Source organism: Ursus arctos, unplaced genomic scaffold (assembly GCF_023065955.2).
Source record: "Ursus arctos isolate Adak ecotype North America unplaced genomic scaffold, UrsArc2.0 scaffold_12, whole genome shotgun sequence".
NCBI lineage: Eukaryota > Metazoa > Chordata > Mammalia > Carnivora > Ursidae > Ursus > Ursus arctos.
Window position 1 is genome coordinate 3,814,372 of NW_026622786.1, and position 15,183 is coordinate 3,829,554.

Here is a 15,183-nt window from a genome sequence, read left to right on the forward strand (position 1 = left end):
AGAAAAGTGGGATGACACTTAAGAGGGAAGGTATTTCAGTGTCTAAGGTCACTGCTGGCTTGGGTTAAGATTGTGTGGCAGTGGGCAAGGAGTAGATTTGAGAAACATGTTTGAGCTAGGAGTGCCGGATTCGATGGTCTGTGTTGGAAGATAGTGGAGAGGGAGGTGTCCCGAATGACTCCCAGGTTTCCAGCATTAGCGAACCGGTGTGTATGCCACATCTTGAGGGTATGCGTGTGTATGTTTGTGTGTGTAAGTAAGAGAGAGAAAGAGTGTTCAGAAACATGGTCTGGTTGGAGATACACATTTGGGAGTTGTTCGATATAGGGGTATTTAAAGCAGTGGGAAAGAGCGAGAGGGAGGGAATCCTAGGGCTCAGTGCCTATAATTGTGACAAATTACAACATTTTGTAATTGATTCCTTTTTCTTTTTAACATTAGACTTTAGAATAGGTTTAGGGTTAGCCTTCTAAAATCAATCTCATTGGTACTCAAACTTTCTTAGTGGGAGAAAAAGGGATGGAGTTACTGCTACCTAGGAGGGTGGGGGATTGAAAGAGCAAGGGGGGGGGCTCAGGGATTTATATGGTCTCCAGATTATTTTATTTCTGGAGTATACAGTATGCCTGTTATGAGTGTTTCTCAGCCTTCATGTGCATAGCAGAGAAAAAAGCTTCAGAGCTTCTGATTCATAGGTTAAAGTTCATGGTAAATCTGAAGTTTTCCACAATCTGGTCCCTGCCTGCCTATTGACACTCATTATACCACTCACCTCCAACTTCCATGCATGTTACATTCTATTGTTATGATCCTTAGCCCATAATTTCCTTTTTCATGGAGCAAACAGACTAATAATTTAAGTCAGTGTTTCAGAGAAAGCCTTCCCTGGCCTACCTTATATTCCCAGTTGTGCATTAATTATAGCAATTATTTTATTAAATTTTACTGTTTCTTGGATTGACTGTATCCTCACTGAACTAATCTCCTTAATGGAAGGGATTGGTCATTTTTTCTTTATATCTCTTTGGTTTTCTTTTTTTTTAAAGATTTATATATTTCCTTATTTAGAGAGAGAGAACGAGCAGGGGGAGGGGCAGAGGGAGAGAATCTCTTTTTTCCTTAAGAAACTTTATTTTTTAAAGATTTTATTTATTTGAGATACAGCAAGAGTGAGAGCGAGAGCGAGAGAGAGAGCAAGAGAGCGTGAGTTGGGGAGGAGGGGCAGAAGGAGAGGTGAGAAGCAGACTTTCCGCTGAGCAGGGAGCTCAACTTGGGGCTCGATCCCAGGACTCTGGGATGATGACCTGAGCCGAAGGCAGATGCTCAACGGACTTAAGCCACCCAGGCGCCCCCGGTAGAGAGAATCTTAAGCAGGCTCCTGGCTGAGCTTGGACCCTGATGTAGGGCTTGATCCTAAGGTCCTGAGATCATGACCTGAGCTGAGACCAAGAGTCAGACACTCAACCGACTGTGCCACCCAGAAGCCCCTCTTTATCTCTTTTAAGAAAGCACTTGAATGTTTGAGTTACCATTCTGACTGTCTTTGACTAGCTAAATACGGCTTACATCACTTTCTGATAAGACAAAGCTTATTTAGGGTTTAGAGAATACGGGGAGATAAATAGTTGAAAATGTCTTTCCAGGTCTGTTTTAATAGGTAGTTAAAATATATTTTTAAAAACTATGATAGGTGGATGGTAAATAAAAGAAATACTTTAGGATGGTAAAAAAATAGAAGTATGATAAGGCAGTCTCTAAAGTGTATTATTTTTTTTTTTTTTAATATTTACTTATTTGAGAGAGAGGTTGTGAGCAAGTGCATGTGATCTGGGGGAAGGGCAGAGGGAGAGAAACTTGAGCAGACTCCATGCAGAGTGTGGAGCCCGACTGGGGGCTTGATCTCATCGCCCTGAGATCATGACTTGAGCTGAAATCGAGAGTCAAATGCTTAACTGACTGAGCCACCCAGGCACCCTTATTAAAGTGTATTCTTTCTTTTTCTTTTTTCTTTTTTTAAATATTTTATTTATTTATTTGATAGAGCGAGCGAGCATGAGTGGGGGGAGGGGCAGAGGGAGAAACAGACTCCCCCGTGAGCTGAGCAGGGAGCTGGTCCTTGATCCCAGGACCCTGGGATCATGACCTGAGCCTATGGCAGACAGTTAAGCAACTGAGCCACCCAAGCGCCCCCAAGTGTATTCTTCCTTATCAGTACTAATGCTTGATATTTATTTAAAAGAAAGATTCATGGTACTGAAGGAAATAGAAGCTGATTTAATGGAATTGTTCCAGTTATTTGAATTAACATTTCTGTTAAATACCTGAGAATATTACGTTTTATTTGGAACCATTGGTAGTCAAAAAATAGATTAGAAATATTGTAAAACTTAATTGTAAATTCCTAGTCTACCAATTGATTCATACTGTGATTCAGTTTGTGTCTTCTACATGTATATAGTAGAAAATAGCAGTTTTTTACCCATCAATTTTATAATTTTACACTGCTCTGATAACTAGTGGATATTTTTCATTAAATTTGAAGAGAAAATTAGATCATGAATTTATTCCAGTTTTTAAAAAATCAACCCAAATTAAAAAACAAAAATCTGACATTCTCCCCCTCACTGGGAGCTCTTGGGGGGAATCTCTTATGAAGCCATTCTGCAAACTTCTTATGGAATTCTTTATGTGCCAGAGTGTAATAAAAAAACTATCCTTGGAGTCAGCAAGTACATGTAACATTTCATCGCATCAGCTTGTATACTGCATTTTACTCAAACTACAGGAAAGACTAATCTAATGAAAGACTTTTATTTATTTCTTCCTTTCTTTTTTAGGAATATATTTGTCCCAGATGTGAATCAGGCTTTATTGAAGAAGTGACAGATGATTCCAGGTATTGTACAAGCTCATGAATAAATCAGGCATTCTGTTATCAAAATGATTGTCAGCATCGACTGAATAAATAGAAAGAAATTTGTTTTATAACTCATGCTCTCTGATGAGTGGGAGGGGGGGAGGGAAGGAAGAAGAGGGAAGGGTAATAAAAATGGGAAAATTTGGGATGTGATGTGATAATGGGTGTGATGAGATCCACTGCTTCTGATTATGTGTGGCATTCCTTTGAAACCTCTGTATTCATATCAGAGTAAATCTGGTAAATTTTCATTTATTTTCTGAGTCCTTGGTGTCCTTTCAGATTATTGGGTGGTTTTTAGTGACCACTCTGTTGCCTGAAGGTAGATTGCTGTTACACCTCTTTGGTCGGCTTGGGAGCGACTTCTGACAAAGATATCTAATAAAGTAAACAGTCTGGTCTAGCTAGGGAAACTGAGTCATTACTCTGCTTTGAGGAAGCCTTAGGATCCTTGCTCTTACTAAAATTATTGCAGTCAGACTTACACCATCTTATCGCTGTGATATTAATTGGGTTCATAGTGCTTGAAATTGGCACTCATTGGTCTTATTAAAGATACAAAGCCTATAAAAAAGGGAACTATCTCTGAAAGTGACAGTATTTTATATTACTTCTTGGTTGATATGAATAAAACTATAAAAACTTAATAAAAAGTAGAATAGCATTGGTAGGATGGCCTTTTTTGGGTAAACATAATGGTACATTTGTTCTTTTGTGGCTACGTGGTTAGATAATTTGGTTGGACAATTGAAGAAATACTGACTGGATAAAAAGAATTTGTAATCTGAAGTTTCTTTTAATCTTGGAGTGACTTTGGAGATTTTAATGGCAGTAAATAATTCCTTTACTGTTGCTGTTGGCAGACTCTAAAGTTGAAGGTCCCTTCCACAACCAGGAAAAACTACACATTTTACAGTATGTACTATTAGTTTAACTTTATTAATGAGTGATAATCATATATATAAATGAACTGGAGCTTCTGGGGCAGTGTATGGCATGGGATCAAGTTTGGTACACTTACATGGAGATCTAATAATCTTGGTTTTAAATAATACCATACCAGCTCTAAACCTGTAAGATTAGCATGACAGCGAAAAGAGCAATTTTGTGTGAATAGCATGCTAACTTGGGGGCAGCTTTTTATTTGTGCTGTTATAATAGCATCAAATACTTACTGCAAACACTTGTGCTCTGCATGTGTTAAATAAAGAGCATATTGGTTGTTGGGAGGCAATTAAGGGGCTTATTTTTTTCCTAAGTTTTTAAGTAGTAATCCTGGTTTCTTTAGCCCTGTGTACAAAGTATGGTTATAAATGCAGATAGTGACTTGCAGGATGAATCTTTTTTTAGAAGGGAACTATGAATTTTATGGATCCTGCTTTCACTTGATTTAATTCTTTTATTTGTGCCTTTGTAGGTCAAAGATTATCCTTTAGTACTGTTAGTACAGGTGCTATTAGTGCAAAACTCAAATGTACAGATTATATGTCTTTTGAAAGATCGGCGTTTTAAATGGTTGAAGAAATCTTTTTCTTTTCTTTTTTTTTTTTTTTTAAAGATTTTATTTATTTATTTGACAGAGATGGAGACAGCCAGCGAGAGAGGGAACACAAGCAGGGGGAGTGGGAGAGGAAGAAGCAGGCTCCTAGCGGAGGAGCCTGATGTGGGGCTCGATCCCATAACGCCGGGATCACGCCCTGAGCGGAAGGCAGACGCTTAACCGCTGTGCCACCCAGGCGCCCCAAGAAATCTTTTTCTTAGAATCAGTATCTTAGAGGTAGCATGGTATTCCCTTTCTATTGAGTTCATAAACATTTGTTGAGTTTTGAATACATAACGATTACAATGGTAAGTAGGGGGTGGTAAAAATTAATGATAGGAGGTCCTTACATGTAAATATTGGATAATGGGCTCCATATGCCACTAGACATTGATCAGAGGGGCATCTTGTAAGTTTTCTTAAGCTTTGTAACATCTCTCAGAACAATGTGGTTGTTTTTATTATCTCTTCTCTATGATTAGCTGTCACTCTTAAAATATGGAGGAATTTTAAGGAAAGGGAATGCTGAGGAAGTTTCAGGGGGAGCAGAACTATAAAAGATAGAGTCGATAGCTTTAATTACCAAGGATATTTGAATCCCTGGAACAATGTAGTAAAGGCAGGAAGGCTCGGGAAGCCTGTCTAGCTTGAGCAATAAAATGGGTACACAATGGTAGTTGAATTTTTTACTTATTAGTATAAATGTACCAGTACTTCTGGGCTTGTTCTACATTTGAAGTGTTCTTAACTTCTGAAACAAATGCAAGTGTTAAATGGTTTCTAATTAGTGAATAAGGCCTGAGCATGACTACATAGAAAATGGCATTAGCTTTGCTTTCTCACTTTTGGTTTCAGACTAACCAAAGTGTGTTTGTTTCCTTAATTGGCTGAGTGCAATGCCTGAATTGGTGTTCTGAAAATGAAAGCTATCTGTAGTAGTTTGTAGGCTTGTATTTGGGATGAGTGTGTGTACATGTTCATAGGCTTGTGTCTCTTGAAGTAAGTGATACCTAGTAGTTCTTAGGATTCTTTCCGTTCCTTTCCCCACAAAATGTTAGCCATTTTCCTCTCTTTTTTTGCAGATTTCATGGGGACCATGGGATCTAATATTTCTCCCCAGTCGTCAGAAATAGTTACTTTATTACTTATACATCTTTTTTTTTTTTTTAAGTAATTTCTACACCCAGTGTGGGGCTCGAACTTACAGTCCTGAGGTCAAGAGTCACATGCTCGACTGACTGAGTCAGCCAGGCACCCCTGTTTACACATTCAATATTAATTAAACAATTTTTATTTTCCAGTTATCAATATATGATATGACGTTGCAGGGTTTTTCAAAAGTGATGAGTGCCCTGTGTAATGTCTAACACACAAGAAACACTTCATATGTATTTGTGGTATTAACATAACCTTTACCCTCTAAATTTATATATATATATGTCTTTTAAGATTTTATTTATTTATTAGAGAGAGTGAATGAGCTGGGGGGGAGGGGCAGAGGGAGAGGGAGAAGCAGACTCCCCGCTGAGCAGGGAGCCTGCCGTGGGATTCCATCTCAGGACCCTGGGATCGTGACCTGAGCTGAAGGCAGACGCTTAACGGACTGAGCCGCCTAGGTGCCTGAATTTATATTTATGAAAGGAGGGAGAGGGTTAGAAGTGGATGAGATAAATTCTAGATATTTATAATAAGGTAGAATTTAGAGTCAGTGCAGAGAGGTGTGGATCCTCATTTGGTTGGTGAGTTCAGAAAAGACTTAATGGAGGGGGTAGCATTTGAGATGGGCCCTGAAGGATGGGTAGGATAATCAAAGAATAGGATAAACTATCAAAAGAAGAAAAAAAAATATTTATTGAGATCTTTTATAATGTGCTAACTATAGTACCAGACCCCTTGTAGTACTATATTTAATCATTCCCAAGTAGGCTCAAATGTCGTGTTCATCTGGTGGTTGCATGATTTTTTAGCAAAACATTATTTTGAGAATCTTGTTTTATTTCTTTGCCTCCTTGAGAATAAGTGTTTTTCTTCTCTTGCTTGGTCAAATTTGAATTGCGTTGCTGGCTGTTGTTCCTTTTTCCTACTCTGTGGTGGTCCCTCTTTCGTTTTTCACTTGGTTTATACTTGATTTTGTAGTTTGTTATAATATTTTTCATAGATTAATCCACATGCCAGTTCTTCATAATTTCCTTCGTAGGTGTCACATTGGGATGAGTTATTTTTCCTTATTGGGTTTTGTTCTCATTGTACCATTCTATATTTAGCTTCTGGGAGGGAAGCTTGTTCCTAGGAATAGAATCCGTACTCATTCCTTTTTCTCTTCAGTTTTTTAGGTGGTGGTGGCAGCCGGATAGACAATAGCACATCAACACATTTTGCAGAGGTAAGCTTTCCTTTGGCATGTAGGGATTCTATAGATAGTAGGTAGATGTTAAAACGATGACAGATTTTCACCTCCCAGTGCAGCAAAACATCTGAATGTATAAGAAAAATGTGGGCAGGAGTAACCCTCAGAAAGATTTATGTTTTTAGTAGTTGGGCCTTTTGCATGTACTTTTGGTAAACCCTTGATAAAGAGACTAACCTCTTGGTCTGTGCTGTTTTAAACCTAGTGTTGTTTTCAATTCTGTGTTCTACTTCCTTAATTGTGTATATGGTGTGAGAGAGAAAAAAGCTTGTGTTGTTTGTGAAATAAGAGTGCTACAGACTCTGCTTTGGTGGTGTGATAGCCAAGTAAAGAGCAGGCCAGAATGAGTTGTAATTGAAGTCACCATTCAGCTTTACACAGAGGTACTGGTTTTTAGAGATAGCCTCTAATGAACATGGTGGTTTGGTATGATTGGAATTGGGGACCAGATTAAGATATGGCATTTACTTGCCTCCCAGATCTCAAGGTGGGACCTATGATTAATTTCCAATTCTCTATGTAATGTATCATCCATAGTTTTGGGGAAAAAAATCTTAACTATGATTTGAAAATGAGGCATTAGTTTGCATCTTGGAATACCATTTTACATTAAATTCAGAGTAATTTTCTTTTTCATTCCATTCATTGACTTAAAATCTCTTGTTTAGTTTTTTTTGGACCATTTTAACCATTTTTAAGTGTACAAGTAAGTGGCATTGAATGCTCTGTTTTTAATCATTTAGAGACTATACCCCATAAAAGACACACCATCTATCTCATCCTACAAGAAACACTGGTTTGTTTTGCTTCTATTGCCGCACAACTTGGTTGGTTTTAGAAAGCTAACAGATGCTAAAAGAAAAAAAATTAAATCCTATAATCACGATTTGTGTGTGTGTGTTTCAGGATCACATTAGCCTTTTCCAGAGATTATCTCAGCTGCCTAGAAAGCTAGCAAAATTTTTTGATATTTATTTGTGTGTAAAGTAAAACTATTAGTAGTGCATTAGACAATTGGTTTTCGGTAAGAAGCCCTTAAAACCCTAAAGTTCTCTCCTTTATCCTTTGAAAATTATCTTAAGACTTGTAGTCCCCCATATTTTTATGTTGTTAGAATTTTAGTCAAGAAGCTTGACAAAATGTTTGAGTAAAATTCCTGTTTTACTAAGGGTATTTTCTTTTACATATGGTCCGTGTACTTCTTAATATCCAGTTTTAAGTTTTTTGGTTAACTCTGAAGTGCTTTAGTATGTGGGCCGCTTAGAGTGTGCTTTTTCATGTCTTTGAATTCCCATTTTTATTTTCTCATTTTGATGGATTGAAAAGCATTATTTAAAATTCATTATGCTTGCAAGCCTGGAAGCCTTTTGACTTTAGTATGTATTTCCCTGTGTGTGCTATTCCTGATAACACGGATTGTCACTTTCTGATTATACATATGCTGAAGGAACTTCATCTGATTTTCTTTAAATGTTAGTTCTCTTAGGAAATGGAAAAACATTGGTCTGTCAGTTTTACAGATATGACTCACCAGGGGAGATTCATTAAAAAGAAAAATAAATATAGGTAGTCATTTTCCTAACTTTAGTAATGCTAAATCTGTCACTGATGGCATGAGCTATCCTTCAGGTGTTAAAGTAATTTTGCTGAATCATGGCCTGTGGCTTCATGTCCCATAGGGTTTATAGCAAGGGCAAGATTATGCCCAGTTTTCCTTCTGTAGAGTTCCCTTGTCATCATGCCTGAGTATGCCAGTTTGCTCCTTTTTAATGATATTTTGCATTTAAAAAATAGAAAAAAAATCTGTCTTTATGATACAGAAGTTGCCAGGGATTTAAATCAATCAACTTCTTAGATGAATGTTTTATACACAGCATTCTGCTGGAAGTAGGGACAAGAAGCAAACATCATGGTTGCCTTGCCTGCAAGGAACATATAATTTAGTTGGGGAACTAGTGCAAACACATATGAAGTGAATAAGAAAACAACAAAGAGTATACAGAGAGTGTGATAAGCTTATTGTGGGGTGAATGTAACAAGTACAGTAGAAGGGAGAGATTGGTAGGCTGCAGCCTCTGGGAAAACTAAAGCATTTAGGAGGAGAGAGGTCAAATGATGTAGTAGTATGCCTGGAACAAGATTGCCTGAGTTCAAATCCTGGGTCTACCACTTAACTGGCTATGTAACCTGGGCAAAATAACTTAGAATCTCTTTGTGCTTCTGTTTCTTTGTCTGTGAATTGGGGAATATAATATCTACCTCATAGGGTTGTGAGGTTTAAATGAATTAACACATGCTAGGTATGTGGGCCAATGTGCCTGCCATGCAGTGAGTTTTAATACATTTTAACTATTATTAAAACTTCAGGGTAAAGGTAAAACTCCTTCATGGGGAGATTAAAACAAGGCACCTTAACTCCATGAGTATTGGAGTCTTTTAGGGTAGATGGAATTCAGATATGCAGTGAGGTGAGAAAAATTATCTCAAAATAATATTCATAAGCTATAAGGTTTTGTATTTATGTCCCTGGATAAAACACTTAGAAAATTGTAAGTAGAAACCAAAGTTATTTTTCTTTTCCATATTTTAGTTTGTAATTTCAGCAAAAGCCTATGCTGAATTTTGTTCTGTTTTTCTTCAGCCAGAGTTCCTTGTACAAAGAAGAGGTTATTTTCTATAATTAGCATTTACTAGTAACTGAATTCTTAAAATACTAGATAGGTTAGAAGAGGCTTAGTCCAAGCAAAACTTTTAACAAAGTCAGTATTTTTAAAATTTTTTTATTAAGTGGATCTCAGGTGGGGAGATAGAGTGGGTGAAGTTGGAGTGAGGGTGGGAGGAAGGTTGCCAGTTAAAAGGGAGCTTTGTTTTCAGTATTGTGTGAGGGGCAGTGGAGAATGAATGTAAAACTGTTGCTAGCAGTTTATAGAGAGGAAGGACATTGCTGTATTGAAGTTCCTGGTGGTAACCTGGGGAATTGAGCCCCTGGCTGCCTGAGGGTTTCATTGATTACTAGAAAGCTTCTGACCATGACCTGGTACCAGTGAGACATCTGATCTGAGAGTCTCAGCTTACCTAAATGGATCACTTCAGTATAAGAGTGGCTGTGGCTGCTGCCTCGGATTAGCAGAAAATAAGATAGATGGCGTCCTGGAGACAGAACTCCCAGGTATACACAAGAGGGTAGGGTCCTCTGAGCAGTCTGATTTATATTTATTTAAATGGAATTTCTTTTGGTACATGATGTAGCATTATAATGAAAATAAAAAGGTATTAAAAACATCCGGAGTCCCACTGTTCCAGGAGCTCCTTTTCTCCACACATTTCCTTTCAGGTTTTGTCTTGAGTCATTGGTACTGAAAGATACTGTAACAACATTATGAAGATTAAAAAAAAATGAAAAATCTGTATTCTCATCATTTTAGCTTTATTTCTTTCTTTGCATAATGTTTTACCTTTTTTGCCTGCATGATTCATAACTTTTTTCAGAGGCATTCACATGGTATACCATATTGTAGTTCTGCTTTTTAACATTTATTTCGAATTATGTAAAAAATCTTTTTTTGTTTCTTTGTAGATAAAAGACTTATAAATTTTATGAGTTCATATTGTTTCCTGTCTGTACTTTGTTTATTAAAGTGCTCTCCTATGTTAAACATGTCTGGTTATCTGTGATAGTTCATTGTTGATTGTATCTCTTCCCTCCACCCCTGAATCTAGAACACATTGAGAAATGTAGAAGCCAGACAGATGGAAATAAAAATTTAGCTTTATTCATCCATATTGAAGAACATAATTGATCTGTGGCCAAATGGACATCCTAAGTCTCTATAGAATGACTCACCTAAGAGAGGTTGCAGAGCAGGCATTCATACTCAGAACCATTTCTTTTGCATTTGTGGCTTCCTCATACGTGAGCCCCATCTGTTGGAGAAATGATTGGATGAATGGTGAGTCAGCAGATGTTAGGTTCTTGCCACTCACCAGTCAGATACATCACTCCTCTGATAGAGAATAGTAATGAGGAATGAATGAAGAGGTCAGAGATGGAAATGAGAGTTCTGATTCTTCCCTCTTCACTTTGGGTTTAGGCATTTAAGCCTGAAGTTAGCAGGGGTGTGGGAGTAGTGACTGTGGCAGCTGGGGGAAATTGTAATATGCGAGAGCAGTTTTGCCTTTACCTTCATGAAGAAGGACTCCTCTCCAGTACCAACTCTGCTCTTTTGTGTGTGCTCCTTGGACCTGTGGAGAAGGCTCTGAAATAATAAAGAACAATGTAAAGTGAATTACGTTGAACTAAATACAGTTGTTGATATTCTACTATTTTTGACCTACAAAAATGTCAATTTTATTATGTTTTTTTAAAGAGATTTATTTATTTTAGAGAGAGCATGCATTTGCACTAGCTAGCACAGAGAGGGGCGGAAGGAGAGAGAGAGAGAGAGAGAGAGAGAGAGAATCTCTAACAGACTCTCCACTGAGCACAGAGCCCAGCGTGGGGCTTGATCTCACAACCCTGGGATCATGACCTGAACCTAAATCAAGAGGTGGACACTCAACCAACAGAGCCACCCAGGCGCCCCTCAAAAATGGCAATTTTAAATGATTCAATCTAGTAAAAAGAAGTTAAAGATTTTAAACTGTCCTTCCCCAGGTTAACCGTCGTTTACCTGTTTGCTGTTCCTCTCAGTCCCAGCCAGAGGGCTTGCACTCAGATGCCAGGTTGAGTTTGGGTTCTTTGAGCAGTTGCAACCTGGATTGAATCTTAAAGTTTGAATTAATTCAACCAAATCTTTCGTGTGTCTCATTTTTTAGTGTGAAGACTTAAAAGAGCTCATTTCACGCTATCTGCTTCACATCCAGTCAGTTTGGAAATGTCAAGTAAAACTCCTGAGCTTTTCGCAGTTGTTGAAAAAATAACTCTGTCTCCATAATTGAGTACATACTAAGTTCAAAGCAATAGCCACAAATTAGCAAAGACCACAAACTTAATGGTAACTGAAGGAAAAAGGGCAAAACAAAATATTCTTGGTGTCAGCCGTGTTAGTTTTCTGTTCAGTGAGTGCCAGTTGCTCAGAGTCCATGGCCTGTAAATTTAAACTCATTTGGGAAAAGGTGCCTTTCAAGAGATTCTTTATGGTGCAGTGTTTATATTAGTGGTATAATAGGGGTTACGTCATATTTTTTCTTCGTGAATGGCATTTGAGCTCTATATTTTGGTAAAATTTACGAATTTGCCATGGTTGCAACTGTAGTCTTTTTTTTTTTTTTTTTTAATTAATAATGATTTTTTATTATATTATGTTAGTCACCATACAGTACATCCCCGGTTTTCGATGTAAGGCTCGATGATTCATTAGTTGTGTATAACACCCAGTGCACCATGCAATATGTGCCCTCCTTACTACCCATCACCGGTCTATCCCATTCCCCCACCCCCCTCCCCTCTGTTGCAACTGTAGTCTTGAGATTTCTTTTTGAGGATCCTTTCTTGCCTAGGCAGTTATATTATAAACCTCTGAATTTCCATTTACTTTTACTTTTTTTAAAATTTTTATTTTTTTAAAGAGATTTTATTTATTGTCAGAGAGAGAGAGCAAGCATTCACAAGCAGGGGGAGCGGCAGAGGGAGAAGCAGGCTCCCCGCTTCAAGAAGCCCAATTTGGGACTCGATCCCAGGACCCTGGGATCATGACTTGAGCTGAAGGCAGATGCTTAACTGACTGAACCACCCAGGCATCCCTCCATTTACTTTTAAGTCTTATGTTCTCAGCACCCCTGAATTGATCTGAGGATGAGCACGTTTTTTACTTTTCTTTCAGTTACCCTCTCTGCTCCTCGTAATCATTCTAACGTTTATTATTCTTTTTAAAAAATTACTCTAGGGGCGCCTGGTGGCTCAGTCATTAGGCGTCTGCCTTCGGCTCAGGGCGTGATCCCGGCGTTACGGGATCGAGCCCCACATCAGGCTCCTCCACTATGAGCCTGCTTCTTCCTCTCCCACTCCCCCTGCTTGTGTTCCCTCTCTCGCTGGCTGTCTCTATCTCTGTCGAATAAAATAAATAAAATCTTTAAAAAAAAAAAACAAAACATTTGAAAAATCAAACAGCGTAACTCACCATAGTACACTACAAAGCAAAAACCGTACTGTCATCTCAGTGGATGCAGATAAAGCATTTGACAAAATCGAACATCAATTTTTTTTTTTTAAGAGAGAGAGCACATGCTTGCCTGGGGGGCAGAGGGAGATGGAGAGAATCTTAAGCAGGCTCCCTGCCCAGCACAGAGCCCAACTTGGGGCTCAGTCTCACAGCCCTGAGATCATGACCTGAGCTAAAATCAAGAGCCGGATACCTGACCAGCTGAGCCACCCAGGTGTCCCTAACATCAATTTTTGATAAAAACTCTGAGCAAACTAATATAGATGGGAACAGCCTTTATCTGACAAAGGACATCTACTAAAATCCTACAACTAACATCATAATTGTGAAACACAGTGTTCAGGAACAAGACCAGGATGTCTTTTCTCATCACTTGTGTTCAACATCATTTTGGAGGTTCTAGCCAGTATAAGGTGAGATAGGTAGAGACAGACAGATGTAAGTGGTATCCAGATTGGAAAGAAAGATATAAAACTGTCTCTTCACAGTTGGCATGATCTTTTATGTTGAAAACCTGATGGGATCTGTAAGAAAGCTATTAGAACTAGTGAATCTAGAAAAGTTACAGGATATGAGAAAAACATACAAAAATCAATTATTTTTACATAATAGCAACAGTTGGAAATTGAGGTTAAAAAATAATTTACGATAGTATACAAATATGAAATACTTTCTGAGAAAAGATGTTTAAGATCTGAACATGGAGAACTACAAAATGTTACTTAGAGAAATTGAAGAACACCTAAATAAATGGAGAAATATGTCCCACTCAGGATCAACTTCATATTGTTGGGATGTCATTTATAATTTAGTGTAATTCCAGTAAAGATTCCAGTCAACTTTTTTGGTAGAAATTGACAAGCAGATTTTAAAATTCACATGGAAATGCAAGGTGTATAGAATAGCTAAAACTTCTTTGAAAAAGAAGAAGAAAGTTGGAGGACTGATGATACTTGATTTCGGAGCTTATTATAAAGCTATAGTAATCAAGACTGTGGTACTGCCACAAAGGTAGATCGAAAGAACAGTATATCCAGAGTTCAGAAACAGGCACACACTGTTGCCAGCTGATTTTGACAAAGGGACAAAGGCAATCCAGGAGGAAAAGAATGGTCTTTTAAATGTGCTGAAACATTTGGATATTCACAGTACAATACGAGCTTACATACATACTTTAAACCATATATAGAGATTAGCTGGAGAGTAGACCTAAATGTAAACTTTGTATACCTTGAAGAAAACACAGGAGAAAAATCTTCATAACCTTGGGTTAGGCAAAGATTTCTTAGATAGGACACCAAAAGCCTGACCCATAAAAGGAAAAATTGATAAATTGGACTTATCAGAATTAAAAGCTTCTACTCTTCTTCATAAGAATGAAAGGACAAGCCACAGTCTGGTAGAAAATGTTTTCAGATCATTTATCTCATAAAGGAGTTGTATCCAGACTATATAGAGAACTCTTAAAAGGAAATAATAAGAAAACAACCCATTTTTAGAGAATGACAAAAGATTTGAGCGGTTTGCTTCACCAAAAAAGATACACAGATGGCAAATAAGCATTCAAAAAAAGAAAAGCTCAACATCAAAAAAAGAGAAATGCTCAACATCATTAATCATTAGGGAAATACAAGTTAAAACCACAATGAAATACCACTATACAACTATCTGAAGGGCTAAAATTTGAAAGACTTACCATACTAACTGCTGGCGAGGCTGTGGAACAACTGAAATTGAATGTAAAAATGGTACAGCCATGTTAGAAAACACATTAGTGGCTTTTTTTTAAAAGACGTATCTGCACATGTAAATATGTATACAAATGTTCATAGCAACTTTAGTTCTAATAGCTAAAAATTAGAAACAACCCAAATTAACCCATCAACAGGTTTGTGGGTGGACAAATTGTGGTATGGTCATAGTATGGAATACTACTCAGCATAAACCATTGATACATGTAAAATATGAATGGATGTCAAAATAATAGAGTAAAAGAAGCCGGAGTACATACAATATGGTTGCTTTTACATGAAATTCTAGAAAATATAAAATTCTAGGAAATGCAAACCACAGGAAGATTAGTGGTTGCTTAGGGGCAAGAGGAAGGGATTACCTAGGGGCACTAGAAAACATTTAGAGGTGATGGGTGTGTTCTTTA

At 37.6% G+C, this 15,183-nt stretch overlaps 1 protein-coding gene across 2 annotated transcripts in view; it reads left to right on the forward strand.

Annotated features, from left to right (window-relative positions):
• RNF115 (ring finger protein 115) overlaps nt 1-15,183 on the forward strand; it is a 73,183-nt gene that overhangs the window by 20,133 nt on the left and 37,867 nt on the right. The window contains exons 2-4 of one of the 2 annotated variants that reach the window (XM_044380308.3): nt 2,838-2,896; nt 3,781-3,832; nt 6,783-6,840. In XM_044380308.3, the coding sequence (XP_044236243.1) occupies nt 2,887-2,896; nt 3,781-3,832; nt 6,783-6,840 (120 nt within the window). In that variant the 5' untranslated portion in view covers nt 2,838-2,886. The remainder of the gene's footprint in view (nt 1-2,837; nt 2,897-3,780; nt 3,833-6,782; nt 6,841-15,183) is intronic. The other variant, XM_026489080.4, reaches the window with a different exon arrangement.